This window comes from Symsagittifera roscoffensis, chromosome 8, assembly GCF_963678635.1.
Source record: "Symsagittifera roscoffensis chromosome 8, txSymRosc1.1, whole genome shotgun sequence".
Lineage (NCBI taxonomy): Eukaryota > Metazoa > Xenacoelomorpha > Acoela > Convolutidae > Symsagittifera > Symsagittifera roscoffensis.
Genome location: NC_087069.1, coordinates 26,191,733 through 26,205,211, shown reverse-complemented (window position 1 = coordinate 26,205,211; position 13,479 = coordinate 26,191,733). Strand labels below are relative to the sequence as shown.

Below are 13,479 nucleotides of genomic sequence, written 5' to 3'. Positions count from 1 at the left end.
GCTATTGTTGTCCTGAGCTTAAATTTGAAAAGATATTTCACCTGTGATCATTTTTCGTAAAGTTATGAGGGTTCAAAGATTGCCATTTTGGCCATTTTGACCAATTTGGGACAATTAACGCGCGATATAATTCGAGATATTAACGCGTAAGCGGAGATTTAATCCGTCTCAGAAATTGTTCCAAATTGGTTGAAAGAAGCTTATTTGCCATAATTGATTTGTTACAAGGAGCGAAATTTTTTGTTTTGTACTTTATAAGGCGTGTTGGGGGATGATTTTCAGAGAAAAATTTTCAAATTTTAGAGAAAAAATTTTTCATTTTATTTTATTTCTTTTAATTTTTTTGTTGTTTATGTTATTACTGCTCCATAAACATGAAAAGGCAGTCGGAACTTTCAGGGCTTCGCCCTGATACGAGCAGTCTTGTTTGATATTTTGGTACTGAAAGTGTAACGCCTTTTATTTACGCGTGGCGAATTATCCCACACTGCAATATCGTTCAAATTGAATTGAGGCAAGCTATTTGGTCTCATAATTGCATATACAATCAATTTTTAAAAGTTGAAGTTTGATATTACCATTCTAAAAGCAATTAAAGGGCGGCGAAACCTTAAGGGCTTTATCTTGATAAGAACAATCTTGTTTTACAAAAATTAGTGCTGATTTATAACTATCAATCAATCACTAGGAAAACATTTTATTATGCAACGAATTAGCTATGTTCAAACAAGAAAAAGCGCTGGGATGAAAATGCAATTCATTCCCATACTACCATCCAAAAAACGCACCAAAAGGTGATTTAACCTTTTCACTTGATATATGGGGATGTTTTTGACCAGAGCTGAGGTTATCATAAAGCCAGAAGTAACGCCAAACTTTTTCGTTTTCTAGTTCTTACGAGTAAAAAATGTTTTTTTTTTAGAAATTATTATATATTTTCATGGTATTTTCGACCTTCAATTTTTGAATGCGCTTGGATGCTCTGCCAAAAAAAAACTAAAAGAGCCAAAAAAGCTCATGTAGCACTGAAAATTAAGAAGAAAAATTTTTTTTTTCGAGAATACCAGATTTCTTTCCTGCAACATCTACTTAACACGGGAGAACAAACATCGTAGTGTTGCATGTATTTTAAAACGCCGTCCAAGCTTCAGAGAATACGACGCGTCTCAAATATCAAAGAAACGAGGACCTGCGAAGAGAAAAACAAGAGTAAATTACAACAAAGATCTGTTTTAAAGTATTTGAACATTTTTTACGACACTGAAATTACTGTTATTTGAAAAAATTAAAATTCGAAAACTAGTTCTCCTGGTTCTAAAGAAAGTTCACTTTGAAGCATTTAAAACTTAGTTTTCTAATTTTGCTGACAATTAGTTCTTTCTTTGCTTTTAAAGTGCAGTTTTTCTCCTTCATAAATTTTTCTTGCAGCTGACTGTAATCAACTATTCCTGAAAACCTCTTCTGCTTTGACTTAATTGTTCCGACTTTCGATACGAAAGTAACGGAATATTTGTGCTCGGGATGAGTTTCTTCAGACAAATTTCGACTTTTTAACTAGCCATTTTTGACGGAATTTTTTAATATCATTCAAAAGGTATTGTTGTCCTGAGCTCAAATTTGAAAATATATTTTACCTGTGATCATTTTTCGTAAAGTTCTGGGGGTTTAAAGATTGCCATTTTGGCCAATTTGGGACAATTAACGCGCGATATATTTCGCGCTATCAACGCGTAAGCGGAGAGCTAATCCGTCTTAAAATCGTTCCAAAAAGGATGAAAGAAGCTATTTGCCATAATTGATTTGTTACAAGAGGCTAAATCTATCTTTTTGTACTTTAAATGGCGTGTGGGGGGATGATTTTCATAAAAATTTTCAAATTTTAGAAAAAAGAATTCATTTTGTTTTATGACGTTTAATTTTTTAATGTTATTACTGCTCGATAAAACCTTAAAAGGCAGTCGGAACATTCAGGACTTAGCCCTGATACGAGCAGTCTTGTTTATATTTTTGCCTGAAAGAATATGTTTGTGTTTTAGCCTCTGTGGATTGGTTACTGAATCTTACAGTTCGTTCTCTGGTTTTTTTTTCACTCTACGAGTATTTAAAACAAAAAAATTGGAAAACATATTTATCAATTCATCATTTTTTAAATTTGATGCTAAATTTTAAGCAGAATCTTAAGCACTTCTTCTTTTTTGCATTCTTTTCGCTCGAGTAATTGATTCAAGCCTCAGTTTATTGAATTGTTACAAAAAAACTTTTAGTTTGAGGTTACAAAAATCATTCCAGTTGTCATGCTTATTTAAAAAAATCGAACAAAGATGAAGATTTTGGTAAAAACATCCAAATATTTGAACAATTAGTCATGTTTTTTGATGATCTAACCAATACTGATTTAGAATTTTTTATCCCGCACGAGCCATTTGAGTCGCAGATTCAAACTGATTGTTATGAAGATAAAAGTTAGTGTTTGTGTAAAGTGTATGATGCACAAATTGTTACAAACTTAAGGCTTAATAATTGCAAATGCTGATTCATTCTGTCGAGTTTGTTTTCCAGAAACATAAATTTAGCCGAATATTTGGACAAACAAAAATTTCTGTAGTAAACTTAATTGCATTATTGCTCAAGTTCAAAAGGTGTTATAGAATACTAAAATCCAGCAGTTACCGAGAAAAAGTAATATCATTGCAACCTGCAAGCAATCAATGTATATTTAAACAACTTTCTTTTTGCTTTCTCTCTCTATCATTAACAGAGGTTCCTGAATCGGCAGAAAAGAGTGAACAAACCGTTCGCCCCATCATCAACCGTTTATGGCCGTTATGAAACGCCTTTGCGGTTTTTAAGTTTCTGTCTTTTTGACAGTTGAAACAAAGCTAAAAAAAAAGAGCAATCTTTTTAATGGACGGCAGCAATTTAAATACTTTTGATGCAAAAACAACTATGGATATACGATGGCGCTTTGATAATGTTTTTTGCTTTTGAACCATAGAAAGCATCTATGGAGGTTATTAGATTTTTGTTTCATAATTTAACGAGAAAAAATTATCAAGATCGACAACGGTCCATGTAAGATTAAATGGCGTCCACATTTTTCTCAAAAGAAAACAGTATCACAACTTTCGAAACAAAGAACAAAAAATGCTGCAGCGACATTTTTTGCAGTCAAATGATCTTTTAGTAAACAAGTAAATTAGTTATTTTTAAAACAAGTCCTAATACAGATTTTAAATCAGGGTAGTTTTTTTTTCGGTTATCTAGTTTAGACAAATTTGGCAACTTTAGGAAATACACGTCGTTTTGTAATTGTACAAATAGCTATCAAATTGACTCAGGCCATTATTTACCGCAGTTTTCAATTAATGTTATTCAAAACCATCTTCTAAATTTGGCGTGGGCACTCCATTGAAACAACTCTTTTGAGTCAGTGATTTTAAGAACCAGAAAGTTTGGCTGCTAAAAAGTTTAAGAATAACTACAACCACATTCTCTTATTTTTAAAATCACCGAGTCATGTTTCGATTCATGGACAAATATGGCCTCTATGGCCTTTTCAGAAGTCTATGGCTTCTGTGTGCTGGTGGTGTTCAGAGTGCTGTTCATACATGTCTTCTGAGTTCAGCACTGACCCCCTCACTAACTTCAAAAGAGTCAGACACACTCGCAAGTTCTCTTCCAGTTCCTTGTTCATCTTCTGCAGCATCTCTGTTTGGTATCTTAAAAGAACAACAAGATTTTTTAATTATTATTAATCTGTTGGCAAAGATATCAACAAGGGTAGCCGGTTGCTGTGCAAGTAGCACAGAATTATCCGATCATAGTCTTTAAAAAACTACAAAAAAAGAGTTTTTTTTCAGATTCGTGTTTTTTTTCTGGGTAGTGTGATGAAAGTATCTGGCGTAACACTAATATTTAGGCATATTCGACAGTCATATAAATATAGGCAAAATGGAAAAAAATTTTGTAGAAAAATGACTAAGAGACAAAAAAAACTACAACACACCCGAATACAAAGTTCTTCCACATTGTTCAAATGGTCGGAAAAATGATCACATTTGAGTGTGAACTGTAGTACGCTACGACTATCAAAAAATGCAAAAGGACTTACGCATCAAACATTCTGTTCGAATTTCGTACACAAAAAAAATTAATTACATATACAATTTGAGTTGAAGCTTTTCGTACAATTTAAAATACAACAAGCATAGCTGGTTACTGCACCAGTTGCACAGAAAGTTCCAACTAAATTAATAAGGAAATTGAAATTTTTGCAGGGCTTTTTTGATACATGGATGCTGTTCATGCATGTCGGAACATGTATGAACAGTGGTCGGAACAAAAATACAGCGGTCGGAACAAAACTGTTACCGTTTTGGACAAACGCGGATCTAGTGTTTTCGCGGGGGGTAGGGGGGGGGGGCATAGAGATAGATATATGAAATGAGTAATGAGTAGAGATATTAATTTCTCATTTCTACCCACTGAAAAAATGTTTAGTAATTAAACAATTAAATGCCGATACTTCAAACTTTTATTAGTGAATGAATTTTGGTTTGAACATTTTTGATCATTTTTTCAAGGTAAATAGTTCGGAAACTGAAACCTGAAGTATTCCAAATCCCCACTCAATGCTTTGTTATTCTCCTCCAAACCCCACTTATGCTGCTGAAGATCTCCCATTTTGTTCAGCTGTTTGTCCAGTTCCGACTTGAAATCATTAATTTGATCAGCATTCACTTTTGAATCTCGGTCGCTTTGACTCCTGGCTATCTGTGCGTCTCTAAGTGCGTTTTTCACGTTATCAATCTCGTCTTCAAGGTCGTTGAGTTTATCGTTCAACATTTTATTTTTCTCAACCAAATCTTCGTTTTGAGACAGCAATCTATCCTGGCTTTTTTCGGTTTCTTTTTCTTGGTGTAGCAATGACTTTTTCAAGTCCAAAACATCGCGATCACGCTCAAATTTCACTTTCTCGATTTCCTCGCGAAGTTTATCGACTAACTCGTCGCGCTCGGCTTTCGTGTTTCGGATCTCGTCTCTTGCCGAGTTCAAGTCGTCTCGGATTTTACTCAGGAGTTCGTCGCCGTCGGATTTCGTTCGTTCAATGTCACCGCGAAGTCGTTCGGTTTCCATCTCTCGCTCCTTCTTTATCAACCTGTTATCTTCTTTTTGTTGTTCCAAATCGTGTGAAATACTTTCCAGTTTCATAGAATTTTCCGCTTTAATTGCGTCCATTTCCGATAGTAACTTTTCTCGTTCGGTTTCAAGCCGGTCGTGTAAATCAACTCTGTCGGCCCGAAGTTTATCCAGCTCAATTCTTTGCTCGTCAATTTCATGTCGGTTACTTTGAACTTCGTTCGACAACATTTCAACCTCTTTCGCTCGGTCGTCTAACTGTCGTTTCGCTTCGGCTTTCAACTCTTCCAATTCGTTTTTCAGTCGATCTTTCTCGTCTTTGAGCTCATTTTTTGTCATTTCAAGCTCGGCCTTGCGGATTTTTATTTCTTCGTTCGCTTCGGTTAAACTTTTCTCGTTTCGGTCGCGTTCGGAGCTCATTTCGTTTTTCAATACGCCGAGCTCGTCTCGCATTTCTGCGATGATTCGAGATTTTTCATCGGAAAGTTCCGAGAACGATTTTCTTTCTCCATTTATTTCTTCTGTAAGTTCTTTAATCATAGCGCTGTGATCTTTTTGAAGTGCGCTAATTTGATCCTTCAACATAAAATTTCCTTTTTCGAGATTATTGATTCTGGATTTCGCCAAAGCTCTTTCTGTTTCCAGCTCGTTATGAAGATTATTGATTTGTTTATTCTTATTTTCTCCGTCTTGTAGCGCGTTTTCTCGGTTATTTTCCAGTTCGGTTTGCAAAGCATCAACTTGATTTTGCAACGAGTCTCGTTGCGAGTCGTAAGTTTTCAGCAAGTTGTCGCGCTCTTCTTGGTTCGCCTTTTTCAACTCAGAAATTTCCTTTCGCGAAGTTTCTTCCGATCTTTCTAAAGTGTTTCTCAAATTTTTAGCTTCTTGTTTTGTGTTTAATAGTTCGCTATGCATTGCTTTCGCTTTTGTGTCCGCTTCTTGTTTTGATGATTTCAGTTCATCTTTGAGCCTTTGTTGGTCTTGAATCCGAGAATCTTCAATTCTATGACATTCGTCTCTGAGTTTCGAAATTTCGTCATTCAAATTAGTTTTCACAATTTCGTTTTCTTCTTTTGCGTTTCGAATTTCATTATGAGCGTCTTTCAGTCGATTTGTCAAAATTTCAGCATTTTTTCGATCTTCTTCTTTAGCATGGCGAATTTCTTCTAAAAACTGACGCCTCTCATCGATAAGTTGATTTTTAGCTTTTTCAATATCGCCTCTCAATTTCGAAGTTTCAGTATCGTAGCTTTTGCGTACATCTTTGTTTTCAGTTCTAAGCGACTCCAAATTCGAAGCTAGAGAGTCGTTTTCTTTTTGAAGCCGATTGATGACTTCTCGGCTTTCGTTGATGTTATCTTCACATTGTTTTTGGAGGAGTTCGATCGATTTGGCTTTCTCGTTTCGTGTGTTTTCCAGTTCCTGGTAGAGATCTTCTAGTTCGTTTTGTTTCTGTTCCAGGTCATTTTCTTTTTCAGTTCGCAGTTGTCGCAAGTCTTCTTTCAAACGAGACCTCTCGTCCTGAAAATATAAAAAATATTATAAAAAATATAAAAAACAGTTTTTTGAGGGTGAACAGAACTCTTCGTAAATGGAAAATGATTAAAATTGTAAATAAATTTTGCTAGATTCAAAAAAGGTTATTTCAAAAACCGAAGATCATAATTAACAGTGAAAAAATTAAGAATGTGAAAAAGCTCACCTCATTGTCGTGTTGCATCTGTTCATGTTTTCGATTCAAGTCGTTCAAATCGGCGAGAGCCGACTTCAATTCCGACTGCAAGTCGCCTTTCGCATCTTCCAGTTTTCTCGTGTCCCGCACTAGCTCTTCGTTCTCGATTTTCAACTCTTTTTCTCGTTCGTTGGCTTCCTGTCGGAACTTATCCGACTCAAATTTGTGATTCTTAAGTTCTTCATTCAAGTCGTTCTGCATTCGTTCGTGAAACTCTTTCAAGTTCAAGATTTCGTCTTTGAGCTCTTTTATTTCTTCATTTTTGACATCTTCGATCATTTTTGACCTTTCTTGGCTCTCTTTCAGATCAGTTTTCAAATCTCGAACTTCTTTTTCATAATCGGTTTTTTGATTTTTTAGTGAGTCTTGAAGCAATTTAATATCTTTATCTGCTTCTTTTTTCAGCTCTCGAAAAGCCGAGTCTTTTTCTTTAACATCTTCCAAAGCGGCTTGTAATTGTCTTTCGTAAGTATCGCTCAAGCTTTCCAGTTCTTTCAAGTGAAGTTCATTTGAACTCAGCATATCGTCACTATTTTGCTTCAGAAGTGAGTCTTTGTAGGCCATTTGGTCATGGAAATCGGCTTTCAATTTACCCATATCCTGGTTTTGTGTTTTCTTCAAGTTTTCAACCTCTTTTTGATGTTTCGTTTTCGAGGTATCAATTTCGTGTTTGAGACCTGAAATCTCATGTTGAAGTTGATCTTTTTCATTTTGAGACGCTTTTTTGAGCTTATCAAAGTCTTCGGACATTTTAGCAAATTGATTGTCCCGTTCTTCTTTCAACCTTTGGATTTCGTCACTCAAGCCTGATTTTTGCTCGTCTCTTTCCAATTTTAGAGCTCTGACTTCATCTTGAAGCGCCAATTTTTCCTTTTTATTTTCTGCAGTTTCCTTTTGCAGCAACTTTTTCAACTTTTCAATTTCTGCTTTCAGACTTTCGATTTCTTTTAAGAGTTCTGAAATGAAATCTTGCTTTTGTCCAATTTCTGCGATCAAATTTTTCTTGATTTTATCGACTTCGCTTTCGTGTTTATCCATCAAATCTTGGATTTCATGGTTTTTCTTGTTTTCTAGATTTATCAAATCTTTTCGAAGTTGTTCGATGGTTTTATCACGTGCCTCTTTTGCCAAAACTGCTTCGTCCATCATTCTTTCCAAGTTTTCACGCAGTTGTTTTAATTCTTCGTCTTTGGCCATAAACTGTTTTTTCAACTCTTCATTCAGTCTTTCAACCTCCCGCCTTTTTTCAGCCTCGACCTTTTCAAGTTTTTGCTTGTGATCTTCAGTCACTTTTTGAAGTTTTTCACGAAGTTGTGAAATCTCTTCGTTGAGTTCGTTTTCACATTTCGCTTTATCGGCTTTGAGTTTTCCAAACGTGATCTCCGAATCAGTTTGCTGCTGCTCGAGTTTTGATTGGGCATCTTTAATCTCTGCGTTCTTATTGGTCGTTATTCGGTAAATCTCATTGGTCAATCTTTCCGTATTAGCTGAAGAATCATTTCTTAGCTCGCTATTTTCTTCCTTCAAACTAGCGATTTCATTTTTCAAATTTTCGATATCGGTGTCCGATCTAGTTTTCAGTTTTTCCATTGCTCTATTTTGATCGTCAATTGTTTTTTGAAGTCCGTTTTTGACACTTTGCAGCTCTTGTTGATGATTTTTGGCTATCTGTTTATTTTCGTTAGTCAACACTCGAATTTCAGAATTTGCCTCTTCTAACTTTGCCTTCAAATCTTTTTGAAGATTTGAAACTTCAGATGCGTGTTCAACTTTCATTTTCTTAATTTCGTCTTTCAAAGATTGGATTTCTTTAATCAGATTACCTTTTTCATTGTTTGTCATTCTTTTCATCTCATCGAGTTTTTCTTTATTCGAATTTTCCGCTTCGTGAAGTTTTTCCTGCAACTCTTTCATTTCGTTCTGTCGAGCAGTTTCAGAACTTTCTAGTTTTTTGGTCAGATCAGCTATACTTTGATGTTTTTCATTCAAACATTGGTCATATTCAGCGTTGATTTTGTCACACGCTGATTTAAGAGAAGCTATTTCGTAGTCTTTTGTTTTTTTCAACCTTTCGAGCTGAGCGTCAAAGTCTTCGTGAAGTTTTTCTTTCTCAAGCTTCAGTTTTGTAGTTTCAGCAGCGCGCTGATCTTTCGAAGTTTTAAGCTCTGCTTTCAACCGATCTAAATCTTCGTTGTAGTTATTTTTGTTTGTTTCGTGGTCGAGTCTCAATTTTTCGAGATAAGCTTCGTTTTTCCTTTCGGAATCTATCATCTCACTTTTAACTCGCGCGTAATCCTCTTTCCAGTTTTTAATTTTAATTTCGTAATCCGAAACTAACTTTTCGATTTCTGATTTTTGTTTGCTCGTACCTAAATGCAGCTCATCTTTCAGACTATCTCGCTCGCGTTTCACCTTCTGTAGTTCTTCGTTTAGCTTTGAAATATCACGATTTTGAGCCGAATTCGCTTTATCTACTTTTTGTTTCAGTGAATCAACTTCATACCGGTGGTCGGACTCCTGTTGCAAGTTTTTTGCGTTAAGTGACTCAATTTTTGCCTCTAAAACTTTTTGAGCATCTTTCGCCTTTTCTGTTTCCTGGTCTATCGAGCGCTTCAAATCAGCCAATTTCGCCCCATTTTCAGCCAAAATTCTGTCTTTTTGACCGGTTAAATCTTTCAATTCACGATTTAACTTGTCAATTTTACTGTTCAATTCTTGTTGTGTTTTGAGCATTTCGTTGCGGTTGCGTTCGTTTTCATCTTCCAAATCTCTGATTTTTTGGTCTTTTTGGTCCGCATTTTTTCCTAATTGAGTTTTCAGTTTTTCGTTTTCCTTCTTCTTCTGATCCAGATAGTCGTGCAAACCCTGCACTTCGTTTTTCATCTTTCGTGCTTCTTCGGCTTGGTTTTGCAGTCGTTTGTGTAAGTCATCCAAGTCTCGTTGCATCTCGGCTTTTTCCTTTTCGGCATCGCGTGTTTTCTGTGCCAATTGTCGCAATTCATCATTTTGGTCCTAAAAATCCAACTCATATGTCATGAAAAAATAGTTGAAGCTTGCCATCGAATTGGAAATTTGCACAAGAATTACACTTTAGTTTCATGTCTGGCTCGGAAAAGCCGCAAAAAAATTCTGAAAAAATAGAAATTTGGTTCCACGGAAAACTTTCATGAAAATTGCAAAAAATTTGATTATTTGCCACTTCTTATGCATGTCAGATAAAAAACTTCCTCCCATTGCATTTTTGTTCCGACTTTTGTACGGAAAGTAACGGAATATTTGTGCTCGTGTGTTTTTTTTTATTACTTCAGACAAATTTCAACTATTTAGCTAGCCATTTTTGACAATGTTTTTTTTATCATTCAAGAAATCTTGTTGTCCTAAGCTTAATTTTGAAAAGCCATTTCACCTGTGATCTTTTTTTGTAAAGTTATGGGAGTTTAATGATTGCCATTTTGGCCAATTTGGGACAAATAAATCGCGATATATTTTGAGCTAATAACGCGTAAGCGGAGATTTATTAAGCTTACGATATGCAAGCGATATCAAGTCGGAAGATAGACTTTTTCGGGTTATTAACATCTTTAACAGAATCACTTGAATGACTTGGTATCTTGGCTTATAATAAATTCAAACTTCTATGCCACTCCGGCCCACTTAGTCTGGAGGCAACGAATACGCCTGGGACGGCAAAGGTCCTGGGTTGAATCTCACCAGGACCTGTTTTTTTTATAACTGGAAATTCTCCGTCTCAAAAAAATTGTCGGTTTAATATTTGTTTGCTTATGTTTTGTCGGCTTAATTGCCATTTCTCGGAATTTTTTGCTGTATGCAAAATTCTTTGAGTTGCTTTTTTATGTTTTCATTTACTCCTGCAATTTATAATTCTTTTAAATATCTCAGAATAAAGTTTATAGTTGAAAGTTTCTTATGACAAAAACTTTTCTTTTGCTCCAAAACATGTTTTCGAATTTTCCTTAAACGCCGTCAAATGTGTTTCTGGACGTGTTTTTCGCAACTTGAACATCATTATAAACAACTTGACAAAATTTTGAAGTTTTCTTGCTGTGGTTTCTTCGAGAATTTTTCCGTTTTCTTTGGACTCAGTGGCTCTCTTATCCTTTCCTGTCTGCTAGCTTGCAATGCTATTTTTGTGGTATCGCAAAGGTTGCAAAGCTCCGCTTGGCCTCTGTGTCATAAATTAAAATCTACTCTGGAAAGTAAGAAAGTGGAAATAAAACTATTCTTGAGAAGGCTTTATGAAAAAAAAAGTTTTCTTCAGATTTCATTTTTTACTGGATTTACTTTTTTGTGGATAAACATGACGAAAAAGAGCAGAAAAAATAGACTAGTCCCGCTAAAACTTATACATAAGCAAGTGGCGGTCGAAAAGGACAAAGCTTTTCTTTACATTTTTCAATTGAGAAATGCCTCAACTCCGGTGAACACCAAGTCCATCAAACTTAAATTTACCTTTTCATTTTTGCCGTTCTGGCTGCTGCTTCCGACCAGATCGTCAAAACTTCCCATTGCCCCCGCTTCCAACTGGGGTCGGGAGTCCGATCCCAGAACCACAAAATCATCTCCCTCTTCCTCCTGATTTCCATTCGAAGATCCAATTGGCGGCCTGCTCAAAAGTTAAAACTAAGTTTTTTTTGGGAGATTAATCTAGAATACAGTTTTTCTGAAACAATATCCTGTTGAAAACTGATCTGGGAATGTGTTAAGGGCCAGTCGGCCAAACTGTTGTCGGAAAAGAAGGAGTAGCAGAGCGGGTAAATTAATGGTATCAAATTTCCGAAGAATGTTTTTTAAAAAACCCGCCCTGCACTCTAAATCCACACTGTGTGTTTTTCATTAGTATAATTTAATTTTTCGGCTATTGACATGGTGATAATAAGCCTGTTATTAACCTGCTGATGACAGGCGGTGATGATTGTTGTCTGGGTGATCCGGGAATTGTGCTAAGGGGGGTTTCTGCTGATGTCTTGGGTCTCGGCGAGAGGGAAGTTAGTTTGGGTCCTTTCTTTCGCTTGTCTTTGGGATGTAGTACTGCACTCAGAACTCGAGCTAAACACAGTCGTAATTTTAAAATCGCCTATAGGACCTTAACACAGAGTTCGCTGAAAAATTTGTTTTTAAGTGAAAGGAAGCTGGAATTTAACATCTAATTTGAGACTCGCTCGTGATAAAAAAAGTTGTTTGTTTTTCGGTTGGAACATTCAATCTTACTAATAATTCTATGAAGTAAACAAAGTTAAAAATTCTAAGTTTCTGCAAAACGCAGAGAATTTACCAGAAACTGTTCAGCCTGTCCAAGGAAAGGATCATCCGTTTGTACTATTCCCGAATTTTAAAAGTGAGTTATGTTGTTGAGCGAAGCTCTTTTCTTGCGACTCAAGGCCGTTTGCGTCTAAAATTTTCAACTCGTAGCGTTTAAAAACATACCTCGCATGGCCAAGTCTTTGTACTTGTCTCCTGTTACAGATGCACTGGTCGGGTCCGTCATGTTGGCAGTGTCGGCAGAATCTTCCGTCGCCGTGCCCCCCGTTGCCCCGGCCGAAGAGCCTTCATCGCTCTTTGCATCTTCAAGAAAAAACGATGATCAACTTTTCAAACTATAGCAGATCAAAAATACTTATGAGCTTCAAAATCGGAGAATAACAAAACTTTGATTCAATTTCAAGCGATAAACCGCAAAAGATGTAAAATATAAGCTAACTAGATTGATTACTGATTTGAAACATTTCCAAAATGAAAGAAAAATCTGGCTGACCATCACTCTGGAAATATTTGGTTTTGCGCAAAGAAATTTAAGCTACTTGTGAACGTTATGAGCTCAATTATAGGTTTTCTAGCAAAAAAAAATAAGTATTTTTAATAAAAAACTTACCCTTTGAACCAGTTTTGCCCTTATCTGGACCTCTGTAGTAGGGCTTCTGCTGGAGAAGTTTCTCTAAGTTATTACTCATAGTCTATCATTTATAACTAATTGATAACTACACAAAATGCTAAATCTGAATCAAATCTGGTCTATACAATATAACTTAATCAGGTGTGAAAAGATGCGGTACATGAAAAAATTAATCAAACCACGTTTTTTGAAACTAAAACATTGTCGGCGTAGATTGAAAAGTTGGCTTTTGAAAACGCGTAAGTTGACTAAAGATATTTTCAACTCTGTTGTTTATTGCCAAAAGCTTCTTAAGTACACGTTTTTATCGATTTGAACATTACTTATTCGACTTGTTCTACAAAAGTCAACAAAAAACTAAATTTTAAACAGCAACACCATTTAATACTGCGCTAAAATTATTACACAATTGGTTAAATAACTCGCATTTTGTTACCAAAAGCAGAAAAAGGTCCCGCCTTTCAAAAAAGTTAGGTGTACTTCTGCTTCGAAAAGTACTAGAAAAGATCAGTTGCGTATGATTAGTATTGTTCTGACGGGAACACAAATTCGTAAAAATCCAGCCTGAGTATGAAAATAAGAAGTTAATAGCAAAGAAAAACTAATTTCTAGACCAGGGATGGATATAGGAGGGGCGGATCTAGGATTTTCTCGAGGGGGGGGGAGCGGATTTTCAGAAAACTTTGACGACCTTTTT

The 13,479-nt window shown here is 35.8% G+C and overlaps 1 protein-coding gene across 1 annotated transcript; it reads right to left on the bottom strand.

Annotated features, from left to right (window-relative positions):
- Nucleotides 1-3,199: 3,199 nt before the first annotated feature.
- LOC134853713 (interaptin-like) lies at nt 3,200-12,992 on the bottom strand. The gene is made up of 7 exons (XM_063869713.1): nt 12,762-12,992; nt 12,317-12,454; nt 11,782-11,938; nt 11,342-11,495; nt 6,842-9,883; nt 4,607-6,660; nt 3,200-3,719 (listed from the first exon to the last, which is right to left on the bottom strand). Exons 1-7 carry the CDS (start codon nt 12,838-12,840, stop codon nt 3,557-3,559), a joined length of 5,787 nt encoding a protein of 1,928 aa, XP_063725783.1. The 5' UTR covers nt 12,841-12,992; the 3' UTR covers nt 3,200-3,556.
- Between the last annotated feature and the right edge of the window lie 487 nt (nt 12,993-13,479).

Coding starts and splice junctions, on each gene's coding strand:
- LOC134853713 (XM_063869713.1), bottom strand. CDS start 12,840: ATGAGTAATAACTTAGAGAAACTTCTCCAGCAGAAGCCCTACTACAGA. Junction 12,455..12,761: donor GGGCAAAACTGGTTCAAAGG/GTAAGTTTTTTA, acceptor TTTTTCTTGAAG/ATGCAAAGAGCGATGAAGGC. Junction 11,496..11,781: donor TCACCGCCTGTCATCAGCAG/GTTAATAACAGG, acceptor ACTTTTGAGCAG/GCCGCCAATTGGATCTTCGA.